Below are 23,192 nucleotides of genomic sequence, written 5' to 3' on the forward strand. Positions count from 1 at the left end.
TGCTCTTGAATAAAAGGGTGACAGTTCACTCACTGTTAAAGGAGGCAGAAGAAAATATCTGCATATAGAGCAGAAATTAGATGATGATGGGCAGGTTAGGCTAAATCACTGCTGACTGCACTTATTTTAACAGCAAAATATATTGATATGTGGGGAGTGGGAAACAAATACTGGAAGTTTGAGGAAATGGAAAAAGTATGAAAATGAAAATGAAAAAACAAATTTGCTATAGAGCAATTTATTATGACTGCAGGGTAAGTTTTATGTTAATTTGGGATTTGTGCTATTTAAAGTGAGGCAAGCTCCAGGGTTTGTGCTTTTCCTCCAAACATGTTCAGCTGCTTGAGTGCAGGCACAGAATAGGACAAAGAGTTGGGGTTAAGCAGATTTGGGAAATTTCAAGGGAAGTATAGTGTAGGAAGAACAGAGATAAGGATGTTTGCAAGTGATTGACTGATTCCATGATGGATCATGAAATCTAAGCTGGGGAAGGGAAGGAAGCAGGAACATGATACAGTCAGCCAAAAACAGAGACGGAACTTGCGTGTGCTATGAACATAATTTTATTTGTTAAAGGCCTCACAACATAACATTATAGTTTAAAAAAATCACAATGAATATGGTCTCAAAAGATCTCCTAAAGTTTCAAGTCACACTCTGTAAAGATGCCATGCTTTGATTGGGCTGGATATGTGAGGAAAAAAGAATCCAAATATTAATGCTAAAAGAGATTTAAAGAGATTATGCAGATCAAAAACTAAACACAGAATTGCTATATGATCTAGCAATTCCACTTCTGTATATACCCCAAAAAACTGAAAGCAGAGACTGAGATATTTGTATATCAATGTTCATAGCACCATCATTCACAATAACCAAAACAGACACAACTTTGCCATTTAAAAAACTTCAGGATTCTACCAAACACTTCAGAAATAACACTAATTCTATAAAAATTCTTCCCAAAAATTAAAGAGGAGAGAATCTTCATTAATTCATTCTAAGAGTCTAGCATTAATCTGAGACCAACACAAACAACATTGTAAGAAAACTACAAACTAATATCCTTCATGAACATAGATGTAAAAATTCTTAAAATTTTATCAAATGTAACTATATATATAAAAAGGATAACACATCATGACCAAGTATAGCTTATGCTGGGAATACTAGATTGGTTTAACATTTAAAAAAATTCATTAACCTATCATATTAAAAAAGAAAAAAGCATGATCATCTCAATAGTAGGCACAAAAAAAAAATCATTTGATAAAAATCTGACATCCTTTTCTTATTAAAAACTCTTAACAAAGTAGGAATGCAAAGAAACGTCCTCAAACTTATAAAGGACATCTACAACAAACCTAAAGGAAACATTTTACTTAATAATAAAAGACTGTTTTCCCCAAGATCAGAAACAAGGTAATAATGTCTGCTGGTGATCACTTCTATTCAACACTGGACTGGAAGTTCTAAGTCAGAGTGATAAGGCAAAAAAAAAAAAAAAAAAAAAAAAAGAAAGAAAGAAAAGAAAAGAAAAGAACTTAGATGAAGAATATATTTGAAGGACTTATAATACATGACTTCAAGATTTATTATAAGGTTATAGTGATAAAGACAGTGAGCTATTACCATAAAGATGGATCAATGGCCCAAAATACACTCCAGAATTAGACCTACACATCTGCGTCAGTTTTGAAAAGGTGAAAGAGATAGTTTAGTGAAAGAAAAGATAATCTTTTCAACAAATAATGCTGTAAATACAGATGCAAAAACAACAACAGTAACAAAGAACTGAGGTCTATACTTCACACCATGTAAACAAATTAACTTGAAATGTATTATAGACCTAAATGTAATACTAAAACTCTAAAACACTTAGAATAGGAGAAAGTCTTTGTGATCTTAGGCTAGGCAAAGATTTCTTAAATACAACACCAAAAGAAAATGAATAACCAGAACTAATACATTAGACATCATCAAAATTAGAACTTCTGCACATCAAAAGAACTTGTGGCCAGCTGCAGTGGTTCACGCCCCTCTTCCCAGCACTTTAGGAGGCCAAGGTGGGCAGATCACTTGAGGCCAGGAGTTCGAGACCAGCCTGGGCAACATGGTGAAATCCACTCTACTCACCTACTAAAAACACAAAAATTAGCCAGGTGTGGTAGTGCACACCTGAGAATGGCTTGTACCTGGGAGGTGGAGATTACAGTGAGCCAAGATCACACCACTGCACTCCAGCCTAGGCAACAGAGCAAGACTTTGTTTAAAAATAAATAAATAAAATGAAAGCACTTTGTAAAGAGAATGAAAAGACAAGCCACAGAATAAGAGAAAATATTTGCAAATCACATTTCTGATAAATGATTTTTATCCAGAACATACAAATAACTGTTAAAACTGAATTAAGAAAACAAGCAACCTAATACAAAAAACACAACATTTGAAGGCAATTTATGCAGATAGACAAATGGCAAATAAGCATGTGGTAAGATGCTCGATGCAAAGTAAAACCACAATGAACTACTACTACATACCTACTAGAATGGTTAAAATGAAAATATAGACTACATCAACTGTTGGTAAGAATGTAAGGCAAGGCTGGGCATGGTGGGTCACACCTGTAATCCCAGCACTTCAGGAGGGTGAGGTGGGAAGATTGCTTGAGCCCAGAAGTTTGAGACCAGCCTGCACAATATGGAGAAACCCCACCTCTACAAAAAATAAAAATGAGCTGGGCATGGTGATGCATGCGTGTAGTTCCAGCGGCTCAGAAGGCTGAGGCAAGAGGACTGCTTGAGCCCGGGAGGTCGAGGCTGCAGTGAGCCATAATCACACCACTGCACCCAGTCTGGGAGACACAGTGAGACCCTGCCTTAAAAAAAAAAAAAAAAATAGAATGGGATTTTGTACACCACCCATTGAGAATGTACCTAAATGGTACAACCACCTTGGAAAATATTTGAATAGTTTCATAAAACGTTTAACATACACCTACCACATGATCCAGTCTTTCCACTCCTAGGCATTTACACAAGAGAAATGAAAGCATTTTTCCATACAATGTGACTTGTGCATGAATATTCAAAGCAGCCTTATTTGGAATAGGTCCAAAATAAAATCAGCTCAAGTGTTCATTAACAGGTAAACTATGGTATATCCATATAATGTAATAAGCATCATAATAAAAAGGAATGAACAACTAAAACACACAACATAGATCAATCTTGAAATAATTATGCTAAGTCAACAGACACAGACTATAAACCAAAAATGACGTATTATATGATTCTATTTACATAAAATTCCAGAAAACAACAAATTAATCTTTAACGCCAGGAAAAAATTCGGTAGTTGCCTGGGGAAGAGGGCACAGGTGAGACAGAAAAAGAAGGGAGGGATTAAATTCTGGGGACTGATGGATATAATCATTATCCTGGTTGTGGTGATGGTTTCGCTAGTGTATACACATGCCAAAATTGAACAAGTTTTACACTTTAAATATATGTAGTTATTTTAGGTCAGGCATATATTATAAAGTTTTTTAAAAAACTATATAGCAGTGGGCTTGGAAAATGCTGGCCAAAATGATGTTAACCCACCCCTCAAAAAGACTGCATTTTGACATGATGTCAAGTCAAGCATGAAGATGACTATAGAAATACAACATTGATTATTAACATTTTATAAACAGTATCAAAACAAAAATGTTTGTATAAGAATTCCTGATATGTGGTTGGGTGCAGTGTCTCATGCCTGTAATCCCAGCACTTTGCGGGAGGCCAAGGCAGGTGGATCACCTGAGGTTGGGAGTTCAAGACCAGCCTGACCAACATGGAGAAACCCTGTCTCTATTAAAAATACAAAAATTAGCTGGGCGTGGTGGCACATGCCTGTAATCCCAGCTACTCGGGAGGCTGAGGCAGGAGAATTGCTTGAACCTGGGAGGTGGAGGTTGCAATAGGCTGAGATTGTGCCATGCACTCCAGCCTGGGCAACAAGAGCAAAACTCTGTCTTCAGAAAAAAAAAAAGAATTCTTGATAATGTGTAGACAGTGACAGTAGTAAGTAATCATCAATACCCAGGCAAGGAAAATTGTTAATTGATTAAAAGTTTGAATTATATTCCCTCAAAACCCCCAAAGGCCACTAGAAATTTTCAAAGTATGAATCACATATACTTATTTTGCAAAAGTTTTAGTTATAAAATACACCTGATATCAAATCAGGCTTTTTAAGTAATTGCACAGAATTATTTCTCCTATTTTACCAAAGGACTCCCGTTGGAAAGAATGAGAGGTAGAAATTAGTAACTTTAACAATTTTTTTGAGAAATTTTTCACTTAAAAATCACTGCTGAGATTGTTTTAACATGAGAATATGAAAAACATGAGTTAAATATCAACCTCATAAAGTCACAGTTGAGTTGGCCAGGCGCGATGGCTCACGCCTATAATCCCAGCACTCTGGGAGGCCAAGGCGGGTGGTTCACCTGAGGTCAGGAGTTTGACATCAGCCTGGCCCACATGGCAAAACCCTGTCTCTACTAAAAAAATAAAAAAAAAAAAAAAAAAAAAAAAAAAAATTAGCCCGGTGTGGTCGTGGCTGCCTACAATCCCAGCTACTAGGGAGGCTGAGGCAGGAGAATCGCTTGAACCTGGGCGGCAGAGGTTGCAGTGACCTGAGACTGTGCCACTTCGCTCCAGCCTGGGCGAAAGAGTGAAACTCTGTCTCAAAAATAAAATAAAATAAAGTCATAGTTGAATATGCAATCACAGAACACCTAGGAGTTATTTCATAATTATACAGATTCTCATCTTTTGTGCTTTGATTCTCAAGTACCATGAGTACTTACTATGTACCCTTAAGGCACTTTGCTACATGCTGTTGCTACCAGTAAAATAAACGCTATGTAACAGTATTTACTATATTTTTAGGAATTAATATCATAGGAGAGAATTTTAACTTCAAAAGTGATACTTGTAGAATTAAAATACTACTAAACAATTGCTTTTGTAATCACATGTATTAAGAACTTTAGTTATATTTACTCAGAAAAATTTGTAGCCAAAACAAGATACATTCAACTCTCTTTAAAATTGCATTCTCTTATCTAACAAAACAGAAATCACTTTTACAACTGCAGTATTTAAGTTGTTAAAATAAAAGGAGAATAATCTGAGGGAACAATACTTTAAATCCATTGGAAACAAAGACCAGTTTAAAACTAAAATGCAAATGCTTTGTTCTTTTGTGAAAGAATGCAATTTCTAATTTCAGTTGAATGATATTTTGTACCTTATTGATGTTTGGCTCCTCCATCATAGAATTTTTGATGGTTTCACTGTTGTCCTCTAATGACTTCATCAAGAAAGAATAACCACATGACAAAGAGTAAAGACGACATGTAACACGCAAATACTGGGGATTGTTTAAATGTTATATTTTAAACCAAATTTACTAGAAAAGAACACTATATAATATACAGTTATTCTTAAAATTTCATACACTTTATAAGAAGCATGTGCATGGTTAGGGGATGAGCAAAACTTAATCCCTCAGAACTCATTAACTACCACTATAATTTTTATTCTATCCCTAAGAAGTTTTTACTCAATTTCGAAATGTTGACATTAAAGCATGATTGAAACCAAAGTAGTTTATATTAAAATAATCAGAGCTACTGGTGTCAGAGCACTATCAACAAAGTCGAATTATTCTCTTACTCACTGCTATGTCTTATCTCCACATCTGAACCTTCAGGAAAATCTCTTGATTAGAAAATTTCAATTTCTACATTTTTATAATTCTCTTCCACTGATGAAGCCAGAAACAGTCAATAAATTGCTTGGAAGCACATATACTTCTTAAAAGGGAATAGCAGTACTTGTTAAAGAAAGAGTTGTTCCAAGACTTTTAGTTCTTCTCAGAAAGTTCAACAAAACAAAACAAAAAAACAGAAAAAGGAATTGGGAACAATGATGGGAGTTGTCAAGTCCCAAGTTTTTATTAAGAATGACTTAATCTAATTGCAGTTGTCTGTACTTTCTATTTAAATACAAAGAGAGAAGACACTCTATTTTAAAACACATGTACCAGTAAACCTTACTATACAGGAAAAGAAAAGATCTGTGAAAACCAGGATTTTAGGGTCAGATGAAGAAACTGTAAATAAAATTTCATTTTCAAACACATAAATAAAGAAAGAGCAGTTCTCAGAATACTCTCCCATCACCTGCTATCCAAAATACAGGGCCTGTCATATATGTAGCTCTTAACCACCTGGAAAATCACGTGACTTCAATTAAAATATTTAAGTATAATCATCATTTTAGAAAAATAAGAGATGGAAGGTGATTTTGTTAATACTAAAAATAGACTAGTAAACTTTCCAGTAAAGATTAATTTTACACAAACTCTATAAAGATTCTATTTAATTCCATTCAAATCTATGCTTTACTATACAACATTTTTCTTTTCATATTCGTTATCAAAAAGACACTATTTTTAAGAGTATCACTATCAAGAATAAAAAAACAAAGCAATAACAACAAACTTTTAATAACTATAATTAATTGTGTCAAGGTTTAAGTAAATTTATCAAAACACTGCAAAGTAAGGGCTATTATAGTCATTTTGAATTAAAAAAACAAAATTCAAAGAAAACATTTAGCTTAATGATAGTCACAAAACTGTCAGTCTAACATTCATGTTCACGCTTCTGATTAAAATAATTACAATAAAAATAATTTTAAAAATTTCTTGAGATATCATGAAACTCCAAAGAATAACAGAAATTTTAAAATGTGTAGTTATATTTATTATTTGCTACGTTTATGTATTCTGGCTTGATTATACTACTCTATTTCCTTAATGATTCTATTCCTGGATCAACTAGACAATATAATGGTTCAATAGTTTCTTTGTATTGTTTTCAGAACTACTTCATTTCCCAAATACCCCAACATATCAGCAGTAGAAAAATAAGATTTTTGTAAGATTAGTCAAATATATCAATTTTTTTTAAAAAAAAGATCAAATAAACAAATGAAATACATTCATGTTTGTCTAAATTTCAATATTATACAAAGGTACTCAGGTCAAAATTCTTCTAAGTCAGCAAGAATGCTACACACTATTTCCCGACTTGGTTGATTTGAATACATTTACAAAATGAGGCAAATAGTAAATAATAGCATATACAGTTTCCACTTAAAATTGGTGCTTAAACTGAGAGACAATGAGATACATATGTAATTTTCCTTTAAGGCAGAAAGGTTAGATGTCATCTTGCTTTTTGCTTGTCTATTGTGAAACCATTCAATTTATTTCTTCAACTGAAGTATCTTCAGTGTTTCCTCCAACTTCAAAAACTGTACAAAGCTTGCTTTCAGACTAGTTCAGTGCTACGCAAAATGTGGTTCACATACCAAATGTCAGTTCTGAACTCTTTGTTATCAGTCCAGGAGACAAAAATAATTGACTACATCACTATGTCTACTGTTTAGTTCACCTGGACTTTTTAGTAACAAAACTTCTCAAATGAAAGAAGCAAGTTCCCCATATCATGAAACTGGTACTTATTACTAGCACTAAACTAAATGACCAAAAAAAAAAAAAAAAAAAAAAAAAAAAAAAAACCATTATGATAATATCAAGGTATAAGCAACCAGTTACAGTATAGGTTAATTTGGGTTTGTAAAATTTCATTAATTTAAGCAAAATCCACAGAAAAGAAAATGTACATATTTAAAAAGTTGGCTGGGTGCAGTGGCTCAAGCCTGTAATCTCAGCACTTTGGGAGGCCAAGGCAGGTAGATTGCCTGAGCGCAGGAATTCAAGACCACCCTGGGCAATATGGTGAAACCCTGTCTCTACCAAAAATACAAAAAATCAGCTGGGCATGGTGGCATGCATCTGTGGTCCCAGCTACTTGGGAGGCTGAGGTGGGAGGATTGCTTGAGCCTGGGAGGGAGAGGTTGCAGTGAGCTGAAATGGTGCCACTGTACTCCAACCTGAGTGACAGAGACTCCGTCTCAAAAAAAATACATACATAAAATAAAAATTTTTCAGTATATAAACCCAGTTACAATTAAACTTCTAAGATAGACTTCTTTTAATTGTCACATGAAAAATCATAGAAAATTTCTATCTTGTCTCTTAAATTGATGATCATGACAATTCAAAATACAAGAAACAAGATGCGGAATCTTAAACATTTTTTTCAAGGAAAAAAGTCCCATTTTAATTTGAATTAAATTAAATTGATTTATGAAAATACTGCCCCCTTCTAAATTACACTTTTCTAAGCATTAATTGCCTATGTTTATCATATAAAATCCGTAAAATACATCTCATTTTAATGGTTACATAATAATATAAAAGACTTAATAATAAAATAGTAAACAGGTTTTAACTTATACAGACCTCATTTAGACACCGTTTCTTTGTGAATATATTTTTGATAAAGGTTTCCTGAATTTCTTCCTGCTTCACCAAATACTGCCAAAGCCTCTTCACAGACAGTGCCAGATGGTGTTTGGATCTACAGAGAGACAGCAAATTTAATTATAAACCTCAGAAATTTCTGATTAACTTGCAACAATTCCTTGGTGCCATATAAATGTTTATTATAATAAGTTAACTGCAATCAGACTATATGATTGGAGGCAGATCATATCACCAACCTTTTCCTTAAAGGCTTTGTGGACCATATGGTCTCTGCCACAACTACTCAAGTCTGATACTGTACAGGTAAAGTATCTCTTATCTAAAATGCTTGCGACCAGAAGTATTTTGAATTTCATCTATTTTCAGATTTAGAAATATTTGAATATATATGTCTAAATTAAAAATTCATTTATGTTTCATATACATCTTACATGCATAATCTGAAGGTAAGAAATTATATATATACATACATACACACGTGTGTGTGTGTGTGTGTGTGTATATTTTTTTTTAGATGGAATCTCAGTCTTTGGCCCAGACTGCAGTGCAACAAGGCGATCTTGGCTCACTGCAACCTCCACCTCCCAGGTTCAAGTGATTCTCCTGCTTCAGCCTCCTGAGTAGCTGGGATTACAGGCACCTGCCACCACGCCCAGCTAATTTTTGTATTTTTAGTAGAGATAGGGTTTCACCATGTTGGCAGGCTGGTCTTGAACTTCTGACCTCAGGTGATCCACCCACTTTGGCCTTCCAAAGTGCTGGGATTACAGGCAGTGAAGGTGAGAAATTATATTTTTAATAATTGTATGCATGAAACAAAGTTTGTGTTAAATACTTACATGTGGCATTTTCTACTTATAGCATCATGTTGGTACTCAAAAAATTTTGAATTTTGGAACATTTCAGAACTGAATTAGGGACTGTCGACTTCCAGTGGGAAAGCAACCACTGGCAATATGCAAAATTGAGAGCATTTATGGCTATAATTCAATAAAACTTTATTTAAAGAAGCATGGAGAGGTCTGGATTTCACCTGTGGGGATGGCGATAGTTTGTTGATCCCTAGCCTAGGGCCATAGGATCTAACAAAAGTAGGTATGCTTTACCAAAATCTTTGGGACATAGCTAAGGCAGCATTAAGAGGAAATTCATAGCATTAAATGTCCACACCAAAAAGTTAGAAAGATCTCAAATTAACAACCTAACATCATAATGGAAAATATCAGAGAAGCAAGAACAAATAAACCCCAAAGCTAGTAGAAGATAAAAAATAACAAAAATCAGAGCTGAACTGAAAGAAATTGAGACACACAAAACCATTCAAAAGATCAACAAATCCAGGAGTTGGTCTTTTGAAAAAATTAGTAAGACAGAGAGACTGCTAGCTAGACTAATAAAGAAGAAAAGAGAGAAGATCCAAATAAACACAATTAGAAATGACCAAGGGGATGTTACCACTGACCCCACAGAAATAAAAATAACCATTAGAAACTACTATGGGCACCTCTATGCACACAGACTACAAAACCTACAAGAGATGGATAAATTCCTGGACACACACACCCTCCCAAGACTGAACCTGGAAGAAACGATTCCCTGACAAAGCTAATAATGAGCTCTGAAATTCAATCAGTAATGAATAGCATACCAACCAAAAAAAGCACAGAACCAGATGGATTAACAGCTAAAATCTACCGAATGTACAAAGAAAAGCTGATACCATTCCTACTAAAACTACTCCAAAAATTGAGGAGGTGGAACTCCTCCACACCTAATTCTATGAAGTCAACATTATCCTGATACCAAAACCTTCAGAGACATAACAAAAAAACTTCAAACCAATATCCTTGATGAATGTCAACACAAATATATTCAACAAAATACTCGCAAACCAAACCCAGCAGCACATCAAAAAGCTAATTCACCATGATCAAGTAGGCTTAATTCCCAGGATGCAAGTTTGGTTCAACATATGCAAATCAATAAACGTGATGAATCACACAAACAGAACTAAAGACAAAAACCACATAATTATATCGGAAAAGGCTTCTGATAAAATTCAACATCAATCCATGTAAAAACTCCCAGTAAACTAGGTATTGAAAGAACATACTTCAAAATAGTAAGAGCCATCTATGACAAACCCACAGCCAACATCATACTGAATGGGCAAAAGCAGGAAGCATTCTCCTTGAAAATAAACACAAGACAAGGATGCTCTCTCTCACCACTCCCATTCAACCTAGTATTCAAAGTCCTGACCAGAGCAATCAGGAAAGAGAAAGAAATAAAAGGCATCCATATAGGAAGACAGGAAGTAAAACTATGCCTGTTTGTAGATGACATGATTCTATATGTAGAAAACACTATGTCTCAGCCCAAAAACTCCTAGATCTGATAAACAACTTAGCAAAGTTTCAGAATACAAAAATCAGTGCACAAGAAATCACCAGCATTCCTATACACAACAGCTAAGATGAGAGCCAAATCAGGAAGGCAGCCCCATTCATAACTGCCACAAAAAGAATAAAATACCTAGAAATACAGCTAACCAGGAGGTGAAAGATCTCTACAATGAGAATTACAAAACACTGCTCAAAGAAATCACATAAGACACAAACAAATGGAAGAAACATCCCATGTTCATGGAGAAGAAGAATCAGTATCATTAAAGTGGATATACTGCCCAAAGCAATTTACAGATTCAATGCTATTCCTAACAAACCACCACCAACATTCTTCACAGAACTAGAGAAACCTATTTTAAAATTAGTATGGAACAAAAAAAAAAAAAAAAAAAAAAAAGAGCCTAAATAGCAAGGCAATCCTAAGCAAAAGGAACAAAACTGGAATCACATTACCTGATTCTGAAGTATACTACAAAAATACAGTAACCAAATGGAAAAGTATTGGTACAAAAACAGGCACATTGACCACTGGAACAGAATAGAGAACTGGGAAATAAGGTGACACGCCTCTGGCCATCTGATCTTCAACAAAGCTGACAAAAACAAGCAATTAAGAAAAGACTGCCTATTCTATAAACGGTGCTGGGATAACCGGCTAGCCAAATGCAGAAGATTGAAACTGAACCCCTTCCTTGCAACATACACAAAAATCAACTCAAAATGGATTAAAGACTTACCTGTTAAACCAAAAGCTATAAAAGTTTTGGCAGACAACCTAGGCAATACCACCCCGGACATAGGAACAGGCAAAGATTTTATGACAAGGACCCCAAAAGGAATTGCAACAAAAGCAAAAATTGACAAATAGGATCTAATTAAACTTAAGAGCTTCTGCACAACAAAAGAAACTATCGACAGAGTAAACAGACAACCTAAATGGGAGAAAATATTTTCAAACTATGTACCTGACAAAGGTCTAACATCCAGCATCTATAACGAACTTCAACTGACTTACAAAAGAAAAACAAACACCACCATTAAAAAATGGGCAAAGGACATGAACAGACACTTTGCAAAAGAAGACATACATGCCAATGAGCATAAGAAAAAAGCTCAATATCACTGATCATTTGAGAAAGCAAATCAAAAGCACAATGAGATACCATCTCACACCAGTCAGAATGGCTATCATTAAAAAATAACAGATTATTTATAAAAAATAACAGATGCTGGGAAGGTTGCAGAGAAAAGGGAACACTTATGCACTGTCAGTGGGAGTGTAAATTACTTCAACCACTGTGGAAAGCAGTATGGCGATTCCTCAAAGAGCTAAAAATGCAACTGTCATTTGACCCAGCAATCCCATTACTGGGTATATACCTAGGGTAATATAAATGATTCTACCTAAAAGACACATGCACACAAGTGTTCGCTGCAGCATTATTCACAATAGCAAAGACATGGAACGAACCTAAATGCTCATCAGTGACAGACTGGTTAAGGAAATGTGGTACAGATACAAGAAATACTATGCAGCCATAAAAAAGAATGAGATAATGTCTTTTGCAAGAACATGGATGGAGCTGGAGGTTACTATCCTTAGCAAACTAGCACAAGAACAGAAACCCAAATACTGTATGTTCTCACTTAAAAGTGGGAGCTAAATGTTGAGAACTCGTGAACACAAAGAAGGGAACAACAGACAGTGGGGTCTACTTGAGGGGGTAGGGGGGAGGAGAAAGAGGATCAGAAAAAATAACTATTGGGGGCCAGGCATGGTGGCTCACAGCTGAAATCCCAGCACTCTGGGAGGCTGTGGCAGATGGGCTGCTTGAGCACAGGAGTTTGAGACCAGTCTGAGTAACAAGGTGAAACCCCGTCTCTACAAAAAATACAAAAAATTAGTTGGGCATGGTGTTGCATGCCTGTGATCCCAGCTACTCAGGAGGCCAACACAGGAGGATCGTTTGTGCCCAGGAGGTGAAGGCTGCAGTGAACTGTTACCATGCCACTGCACTCCAGCCTGGTTAACAGAGCAAGACTTTGTCTCCAAAAAAGGAAAAGTAACTACTGGGTACTGGGCTTAGTACTACCTGAGTGATGAAATAATCTGTAGAACAAATTCTCATGAGTTTATTTCTGGGTTCTCTATTTTGTTCCACTGGTCTATTTGTCTATTTTTGTACCAGTACCATGCTGTTTTGGTTACTGTTGCTTTGTAGTATAGTTTGAAGTCAGGTAATGTGATGCCTTGTTCTTTTTGCTTAGGATTGCTTTGGCTAGTCCAGCTCTCTATTGGTTCCATGTGAAATTTAGAATAGTTTTTTCCTAATTCTGTTAAGAATGATGTTGGTAATTTGACAGGAATTGTGCTGCATCTGTTGACTGCTGCTTAGTGCTATAAACTTTTAACACTTCTGTAACCAGTTATTTTGAACAGCACTGCTCTAGAGCAGGCATCAATAAACTATGGCTCACAGTCCAAATCTAGTCTACCTACCATTTTAAGAAATAAAGTTTATTGGACAACAACTGAATATATTTGTGTACATGTTGTCTATGGTTGCTTTCACTCTACATTGGCAGGGTTGAGTAGTTATGACAAGAATGTGCAGCCCAAAAAGTAAAACTCCTATCTTAAAAACAGTATTCAGGGTGGGTGTGGTGGCTCACACCTGTAATCCCAGCACTTGGGGAGGCCGAGGCGGGTGCATCACCTGAGGTCAGGAGTTTGAGACAAGCCTGGCCAACATGGTGAAACCCCATTTCTACTAAAAATACAAAAATTAACCAGGCATGGTGGCGGGCTCCTATAATCCCAGCTACTCAGGAGACTGAGGCAGGATAATCGCTTGAACCCAGGAGGCAGCGGCGGAAGTGAGCTGAGATTGTGCCATTGCACTCCAGCCTGGATGACAGAGCGAGATGCCATCTCAAAAAACAAACAAAAAAACCCAAACAATATTCATAAGAAAACCTACTTGAAAGGAGTGTTCGTAGGTTCCAGTAAAGCTTTGTGGCGAAGAATTGCAGGACCTGCAGACAAACTCTCTTCAGAAGTATGACTTGCGATATAATTTTGAGGTGGCCCACCATGGATTTCAAGTCGTCGGAGAAGAACTTGTTCCCAACATTGAAGAGTTTTTAGAACCGCATGACAAAGAGGTGAACTAACTGGAAGCTCTAAAATGGGAACACTGACTCATATTAATCTTATGCAGTAAAATGCCATATTCAATTTTAAGGAAGACTGAAATGAGAGCAGGGAGAGCGGATGCAGGAAAAAAAAAAGACTGAGATTAAATATTAACATACACTTTGGCAGGGAAGATGTGCAAGGTGAGATGGGCAAAGAAACCCAGAGGATTACAAAAGGTATGCCATAAATCTGTGTAAGTATTTCAACATTACTGCTTCTGACTTCAATATTACAAGAAAAATGTATCTGAAGATTTTGAAAATATGTATGTGGGGAAAATTAATTGCTTTAAATCAAACTTGTCCAACCCATGGCCCACAGGCTGCATACGGCCCAGACAGCTTTGAATGAAGCCCAACACAAATTTGTAAACTTTCTTAAAACATTATGAAATTTTTTGTGATTTTTCTTTTAAGCTCATCATCTGTTGTTAGTATGAATGTATTTCATGTGTGGCCCAAGGCAATTATTCTTCCTGTGTGGCCCAGGGAAGCCAAAAGATTGGACACTCCTGCTTTAATTTGTATCGGACTAATTTCTGTATGGCATATAACTCTTTAAGAGCTATAGAAAATGAAAACAAAACATAAAGTTAAAATTAAATAATACTTGCCATGGAACTCAGCACTTTGCAATTCTGCCCATCCATACTCTGGAGTCCTGATCTCACTTTCAACTTTTAGTTATTCCTACTACTTACCTCTCTATATCTAAATAACATGCTTAATACTTAATTTTTCAATTTCAGAAATGATCTACTGATTTACTACTATGGCATAATGAGAATAAACTCCTCTGTCATCATTATGATAGAGTCTCATAAAAATATTTCGTTGAATTGGTATTTTTGTGTTTACCGTATCGTATATACAGAACTATAGTTCATAGCAGAATCACTTAGAATGTTATCATGCCCCTTTCTTTCCTGTACAATCTTTTCCTCCTTTGAAGTTAATAATTGCTACCTTTTGCATTTGTTTAGTTTTCTCTCCATTGTAAAATCCCTTAACACTTGGCTAGAGTATAGAGTCTCAATATAGTCAATCATATCACGTTCAGTGCCCTTGATTTCTTGGATGTTGCCCTCCTCAAGCACCTAACAGTATGACAGATACATTTACAGACGGTTGGTTTAGTTAAAAGAAATCTAACTTCTATAACAGGATGTCACTAAACTTTTCCCCCACTCCAGAAAAAAAAAAAAAAACAACAAAAAAAACAGGTAGTAAGTCAAAAGCAATGGTACCATGAGTTCAAGTGGAGCTATTTATTACCTGCAAGATCATGACCTGCAAAGGGATAAAAAGTCTTCAAATTGTTGAGCACCAATTGCACCATTGCCAACCGCATCAAGGACCAACTAAAAATAAAGCAACAATAGATCTGTTAACAATTTCTATAGGAATTTAGAAAAGTATACTACCCTTTGATTCAACAAATTCCACTATTAGGAATCAACCTGAATATACCCCTCTATGAAAACAAAATAATATACACATCCAGTTAGTCGTTTCAGCATTATCTACAATAGCAGAAGTACAAAAATAACCAAAATTGTCCACGACGAGAGTACTCGTTGAATAACTATTTTTGACCTAAGGAATATTAGGGTAACCATAAGGAGTAATGAAGAAGGATCTCTAAATGTTAATATGGAGTAAGTTTTCATATATAGTAATAAATAAAAAGCAGGTAGCAGAACACTATATGTAGTATGCTACCCTCTGCAAGAAATCTGGGGGAATAAGTTTGGACAGATGCTTTTGCTTATTTGCAAACAGAAGGATAAACCAGAAGCTAATAAAAGTGATTTGCTGTAGAGGATGTGCAGAAGAAATTGGATAGAGTAAATAGAAGCTTAAGTAAAACTTGTGATTTCACATTTTTATATAGTTTGATTAAAAAAAAAGTCAGCTTCTCTTTTATTTCAAGTGGAACATATTTATTTCTTAAAGGACTGAATTTTTAGTTATTTTTTAACAGTAGTACAAAAACATAAAATTTACCATTTTGGCCATTTTTAAGTTTATAGTTCAGAGGCATTAAGTACATTCATAATGCTGTGCAACCACCATCACCATCCAACTCCAGAATTCTTTTTATCTTGCAAAACTGAAACTCTAAATTCATTCCCCATTCTCCCCCCACCACCAGTCCTTGAAAACCACTATTTTATTTTTAGTCTTTATGTATTTCACGATTCTAGGTACCTCATATAAGTGAAATCACATACTATAACCCTTTCTGTGACTGATTTATGTCACTTAGCATTATATCCATGTTGTAGCATGTGTCAGAATTTCCTTCCTAATTAGGGCTGAATAATACTCCGTTGAACATACATAGCACATTTTGTTTAGTAATTCACCTGTTAAAACACACTTGATTGTTTCTTCCCCTCGGTTACTGTAACTAGTGCTGCTAAGAACATGGGAAGTACAAATATCTGTTTCAGTCCCTGTTTTCAATATTTTCAGGTATATATCCATAGTGGAAAGGCTGGATCATATGTTAATTTCTATTTTTAATTTTTTAAGGAACCAGTATACTGTTTTTCACAGTTGCTGCACCATTTTACATTCTCACCAAAAGTGCACAAAGATTCCAATTTCTCCTCCTCCTTGCCAGCACTGTTTTTTTTTTTTTTTTTTTTTTTGTAGCCATCCTAATGCATATGAGATGTTGCCTCATTGGGAAACTGATCTGCATTTCTCTAATGATTAATGATATTGAACATCTTTTCATATTCTTATTGGCCATTTTCATATCATCTTTGGAGAAATGTCTATTCAAGTCTTTTGTTCATTAACATTTTTTTTTTTTTTAGAAATATAGATGGGGTTTTGCCATGTTGTCTGGGCTGATCTTGAACTCCTGGGTTCAAGTGATCTGACCACCTTGGCCTCCCAAAGTGCTGGGATTACAGGTATAGGCCATCATGCCCAGCCCTTCGTTTATTTTTTAAATTATTTGTCTTTTTGTTGTTGAGTTGTGCAGTTTGACTTTTAAATGATTTATATACTGAAAAAGTAAAATTCATTCAGCAGGGGGAAAAAAACTCTCAATAAACCAGGAAGTAAATAATCTCATAGTAACTTTTAAATAAAGAATGACTTCAATGTCCTCATACATTTATCTCTTTTGGAAAATTTACATTTTTTTATCACGCCATTAACATACCATGTTTTAGTAAAACATATATATGTTTTAGATGTAAACATATCAACAGAGACAAGTTAATATTCCATCATTCATGAATGTAAGAATAACGCAGTACTGGAGCCAGAGGTGAGCATTTAGAACATTTATATGGTATACAGAGTACTTTTTGAAGATAGTGCCTATTGATATCTTATAGTACTAGTGTTCTACTGAAAATACTTTATATTTTCTAGACTAAAACAGTAGAACTTGTTTATGTTAGAGCCCAAAATGCAAGGTATAATCTTGGAGCAAGATTTGTGAGGAATGATGCAAATTACGGATAGTCCATTAATGGACAAACAAAGGTATGTGAGAAATTATTGTTAAGGAAAGGAATTTAACAATTTCAACTAAAGAAATTTGAGTTATAATGTGTTATAAAGTCAACAGAAATTATTGTTAAGGAAAGGAATTTAACAATTTCAACTAAAGAAATCTGGGTTATAATGTGTTATAAAGTCAACAAGCTATTAATTTCACACGTATTTTTTCAAAAATATTATTTATATAAACCATGATTTTTAAAAAGAAATTTAAAATAAAATATTCCATACCTATATGAATTTGAATTAGAATGCTCCTGGAGATGGAAATCTGATGCTAAAACATCATCATCATCATCATCATCATCACTTCCCAGACTCTCCTCTGAATCATATTCAGCTCTACTTTGAGAAGGGGGTAGAAAAGGCTAAAATAAAGGAATCATGAAATTTATCAGCCAAATATCTAATTTAATACATTCAAACATATAGTCTAACAGTAATAATTCATCTCATTTGCAGATACTTCACTATAAGAGAGGTGAGTAACTATTATCTTACCATCCTATGCCTTTGACATCACTTGATACAATTCCATTATTTTTTCATCCATTCAACAAAAATTTATTAAGTATTCACTGTGCAGCAAGAATTCTACCTGATTTAAGAATTTTTAAGACAGATACAATCACCACCCTCATTTACATTTTACATGTTAGTGGAAAAAATAGGCAAATAACAGAAAACGAAATACAACTTGTATTAAGTGCTACAAAGAAAAGAAATGGAGAATAAGGAGAATTGAGATAAGGTGATCATGGAAGTCCTCTTTGAAAAGTACGAGACGCCGGGCGCGGTGGCTCACGCCTGTAATCCCACCACTTTGGGAGGCCGAGGTGGGCGGATCACAAGTTCAGGAGATCGAGACCATCCTAATGAACACGGTGAAACCCCGTTTCTACTAAAAATACAAAAAATTAGCTGGGCGTGGTGGTGGGCACTTGTAGTCCAAGCTACTTGAGAGGCTGAGGCAGGAGAATGGTGTGAACCAGGAGGGGGAGGTTGCAGTGAGCCGAGATCGCACCACTGCACTCCAGCCTGGGCAACAGAGCCAAACTTTGTCTCAAAAAAAAAAAAAAAGAAAAAAAGAAAAGTATGAGAACTAAAGGACAAGAAGGAATAAACCATACAACAAGGGGGAAGAAAAGCATTTTAGACAGTGGAAAAAGAATGCAGAAAGAGTTTGGGAAAGAGTTTGGTTTGAAAATTGATTGAGTCTGCTAAGCAGAAAGATAAATGTTGGGAGAAAGATTGGAGAGAATAGCAAATGACAGCTCAGATGGGGTCTCGCAGGCCATGGTAAAGGAATGTAAGGGAATGCCACCAATAAGTTGTAGGTAGAAGACAGCTTCTGAGATTTGTATGCTAAGTATATCATTACGATCACTCTCTTATGAGAGAAAAGCTAAATGGCAAGAGTAGAAATGGAGACATCAGTAACTAAAACAGGAGTTGGCAGCTTGGATATAGGTGGTTAGTAATGAAGCTGGAGAGAAATAGTAGATTCAAGACATATTTTGGAGAAAGCACCGACAGATCTGCTGATAGATTTGGAGAGCAAGAGAAGGTGGGGGAAAAACAAATGATTCCCAGGTTTTTGGCTTGAGCAACTATAAGGATGAATATATAATTTCATAAAATGGAAAGACTGGGTATGAGAGGGAAGGTTTTGGGGAAAACCGATATAAAATGTACAAATCACGAAGAAGACCAACATTCATGGGTCAAATAGAAGAGGAAGGATGAAGAAAGAAGATTATGAAGGAATAAATAGTAAGTTTAAGAAAAAAAGCTACAAGAAACTTGCATCAAGAGAAAAGGAGAGAAAAGCATTTCAAGGCACGAGTAGTGAAGAATGTTGAATGATGCTAAGAAGACAGATTAAGAAATAATTAAAAAGTTTCCACTATACTTGACATGGATATCACCTGAATCTCAACAAGAGCAGTTTTAATGGGTGTAACTGGGTCAGAAAGTTATATGCTAAGTAAGTATGAAAGGGAAACAAGGCAGTAGAAACCACATGTGTCTATAGTTTTGAAAAGCTGAATGTGAGTGGGAAAAATGGGATAGCAGCTGGAAAATATTTCAGGGTCAAAGCAGGGGTTTGGGATGGGAGATACTAAAGCACATTTTTGTCTTGATGTGAAGGATTCGACAGAGAGGAAGAGAACTGAAAACACAGGGGAGAGTAGAGAAGAAAAAAAAGAATGCGATTCAGAGTAGAACTCGAGAAAATGGTCTTTGATAGAAGGACTTTTCCTCCACTATAACAGGAAGGAATAAGCCAGGAACAAATGTAATTGATCTGTAACTTTAAATTGGGATGATGAAAAAGTTTTGTCTGATTCTATCTTTCTCAGAGACTTACAAGGTGAGGTCATCAATTAAGAGTGAGGATAGGATGGAAAGGGAGATGTGGGAAGTTTGAAAAAAAGGTTGTAAAACCTTGGAAGACCAACAAAGAAACATAGCAGGGAGAGTGGAACTTCTGAACAGCTGAGTAAACAGCTTGGTAAGTCCTTTCTCCAAAAAGCAACAATAAAATTGAACAAAGTTGTAGAAAACAACCAATGGTTGACCCATGCATATAACACATAGAGAAGTATTTATTTTAAAAAATCTATGGGATTTGATCTGGGTAAAACAGTGAGAACTTGGTTAGGAGCTGTTCCCATTCTACCCCAATCTCTGTGGTGTAGGTGTTCCACCAGCGTCAGCAGGGCAGGCTGTGAAGACTAGAGTTCTGATGCCCTGCCAGAGGGGTTGTCTTTAAAATTCTAGGCCCAGAGGCATTATCAAAAGTAACAGAGATCTCAGGAGCAAACAATTAGGGAAGGTAACATCTCAACTACTTTGAAGTTGTGATATTGACTGGGTGTAAGGGCAGACCCTAGACATTTAACAAAAAGATTCAGAAACAAGACAGCTAAAGAAGGCCTTGCTAACCAACAATCCTATATCCAGCAAAAACTCTCCTTCAAAATATAGAAGTGAAATAAAGATATTCCTAGATAAATGAAGTGCTTAATAAATATTTGTTGAATATATGAATAAATAAATCACTCAAAAAAGGGCAGTGAGGAACAAGGAGACACAAACTCCCTTCATTACCCTTAAGCATGTAGGATATGAGAAAAATAAAAGCCATAGCTTAGTAGGCCTGGAAGACTTTTGTCACCAGAGAACAGTTAGAGTTAGATGTCAATTTGTGCAGGAGAACGTCTGGAAATTGAGAATGTGAGGGATGTGGCTGATGACACAAAAAGTGAAAGATACTTATATAGGCAGTCCTTGTTTCACACAGTATTGCATGACTATAAAAATGACCATGCATGCAGAAACTATACAGAGCAATAATAATCAATGGGAAAAATTACAAATGTTTTGTGACCTTTAAAAACATTTGTCAAAACACTAAAAACTCTTACCATCAGCTATAAATGAATAGAAAAAAATTTTTTAAATAAACTAATTTTAACATACTGTAATTAAAATATTAGGAATACAAAGAAATAACATGTTTTATTTCTTTGTAAAAAACTTATCAAGAGTAGTTTGAGTAGCGATTGCCTTTTATCTCTGTAACTTAGGATATGAAGCAAGCATTTCTTCTGTGCCTTAAACAAACTGTCACACTTCTAAGATTTTATCAGCTTCCAACATACTGTTCTTTGCATTTTCAATGCTGTGAATCCCTTCAATGTAAAGTTTTTTGGCAAGGTCACTATCTCTGAACATCTTCATCATTTTATCACAACTACTTTCTACATTTATAAGTTCACCTTCACTAAATTCCTCTGGCTGTACATCTAGAGTCTTTCAAATGGCAGCATTGTCAACATACCCACAGTTGGCTATTTGTTCTCTAACTTCACTTATGTTCAACTTGAATATCTTGAATATCACTCTCAGTACTATCACTTTTTTATGGATGCACTTTCATCTTAGTTGGCCACTTCCCTCTTCTGATTAAATCCAATTTTGTACTCTATCATATGGGTTTATCACAGGAGAAGAAACAAAACAACTGCATGCTTTGCTGTGTATGAACTGAGTAACAGGTGCTACATAATCAATCACTGAAAGACTTTAAAAGAACTGATATGATTGGTCACTGATCAAAAAGTGCATATTTACATAGTGATTTCTAGAATGAAGCAGGGAAGTTTACTCATATTTAATACACTGTGGTAACAAATTTGAACCATGTTGTTGAGGGAATAATGTTACTTAACACTGGTAACTGAAATTTATGCATTTCAGAATAATGAAAGACTGCTGTAGTATAAAAAAAAATGTATATGGATGATAGATGACCAGAGCACTTTGATTTCTTAATCACCATCAAGTACATTAACATGAGAGTGTTAAGCAAATTATCTTTTATCTCATAAAAATATAATAAAATGCAAAAGTTGTTTAAAATGCAAACATCATAATTTACCAAAAAACTGCCTCAAAAACTCTATGAAATATGGTCAAAATATTCTAGGGTATATATTTTTGGAATGTAGCCTGATACTAACGAAAATTTTCTAAACCAAAGTGTGAAAACATTTGGAAGCACCAAAAATTACACTTATTTCTGATATTCTCATTTCTATTTGACTATGAAAATATTGATCTAGATAGCATTTTAATTACCTTAGCTATGAAATAGTCCCAGATGCTGAGCTCGGGTGGGATGAACTTTTCTTTAACTGCCAGTGACTCCTGGCTTACTGGTGCTGAGGAAGGGGTCAGTGGGGCAGATTCTCTGCAAGACATTTTTGATGATCTAAAACGTTTGTTCTGTTTTTCTCCTTCTTCAACTAGTGAAGAAACTAATAAAAAGAAAATAAAACGTTACTGAAGTACTATTTTCATTGCATTTATTTCACCTGTGTTTATATAAGATCTAAGGTTAACTACAAATAAGCACGCACAAAAAAATAAGATTAAGATTATGAAAGTACACAGCAGATAAGAAAATAAATAGAGGAAGACAAACATTTTTGTCTAGCAACCTCTGCTTTTTCCTCAATTTGTCTCTCTCTCTCTAAATGCTGACTTATCTATTGTATGTGAAAGATAAAAGGATGTAATATCCACCCATAAATCAGTCCACAATTTAACTATGAACACGATAGGAAATTTCCAACATTCTTCTACTTTGCTTTTTTTAAAGATTATCATGGGATGTCAGTGTTAATTAAAAGCAACAACTCCCTTCTGAGATTCTTCGGTAATCATGTGGCCTCATATCTAAAACTATATTTTTCATTAGAAAATATAAACAAAATTCAGGCACCATAACTACTTAAACTAATTCAAACTTTTGGAAATGGCTCAGAGATAGAATTTTCTAGTCAATGGAATGACAAAGAAGAAAATAATGCAATCTTGCTGTTTTATTTTGTGAACACTCCACAATTAGGCAGTATTTTTTTAGTATATTACCTCAGAATACTAAAGACATTAGCATTAAAAAAGTTATACAAATCTTTAATCAACCTTGAGTTACAAAATGCAAATCACCAGTAGATAATCAAGGATTTTGCAAAGGCATGATCTAATACACAGGCAAACAATTCCACATTAAGGCACACCAATATTCTCCTT

At 35.1% G+C, this 23,192-nt stretch overlaps 1 protein-coding gene across 8 annotated transcripts in view; it reads right to left on the reverse strand.

Moving 5' to 3' along the window:
• Positions 1-23,192, reverse strand: part of DMXL1 (Dmx like 1) — a 175,844-nt gene that overhangs the window by 35,595 nt on the left and 117,057 nt on the right. For 4 of the 8 annotated variants that reach the window (XM_050794408.1, XM_050794411.1, XM_050794409.1 and 1 more), the window contains 6 exons: positions 22,236-22,414; positions 17,820-17,956; positions 15,336-15,421; positions 13,844-14,045; positions 8,431-8,548; positions 5,302-5,364 (listed from right to left, as the gene is read on the reverse strand). In XM_050794408.1, the coding sequence (XP_050650365.1) occupies positions 5,302-5,364; positions 8,431-8,548; positions 13,844-14,045; positions 15,336-15,421; positions 17,820-17,956; positions 22,236-22,414 (785 nt within the window). The remainder of the gene's footprint in view (positions 1-5,301; positions 5,365-8,430; positions 8,549-13,843; positions 14,046-15,335; positions 15,422-17,819; positions 17,957-22,235; positions 22,415-23,192) is intronic. The other 4 variants (XM_050794413.1, XM_050794415.1, XM_050794412.1 and 1 more) reach the window with 1 other exon arrangement.

This window comes from Macaca thibetana, chromosome 6 (genome assembly GCF_024542745.1).
Source record: "Macaca thibetana thibetana isolate TM-01 chromosome 6, ASM2454274v1, whole genome shotgun sequence".
NCBI lineage: Eukaryota > Metazoa > Chordata > Mammalia > Primates > Cercopithecidae > Macaca > Macaca thibetana.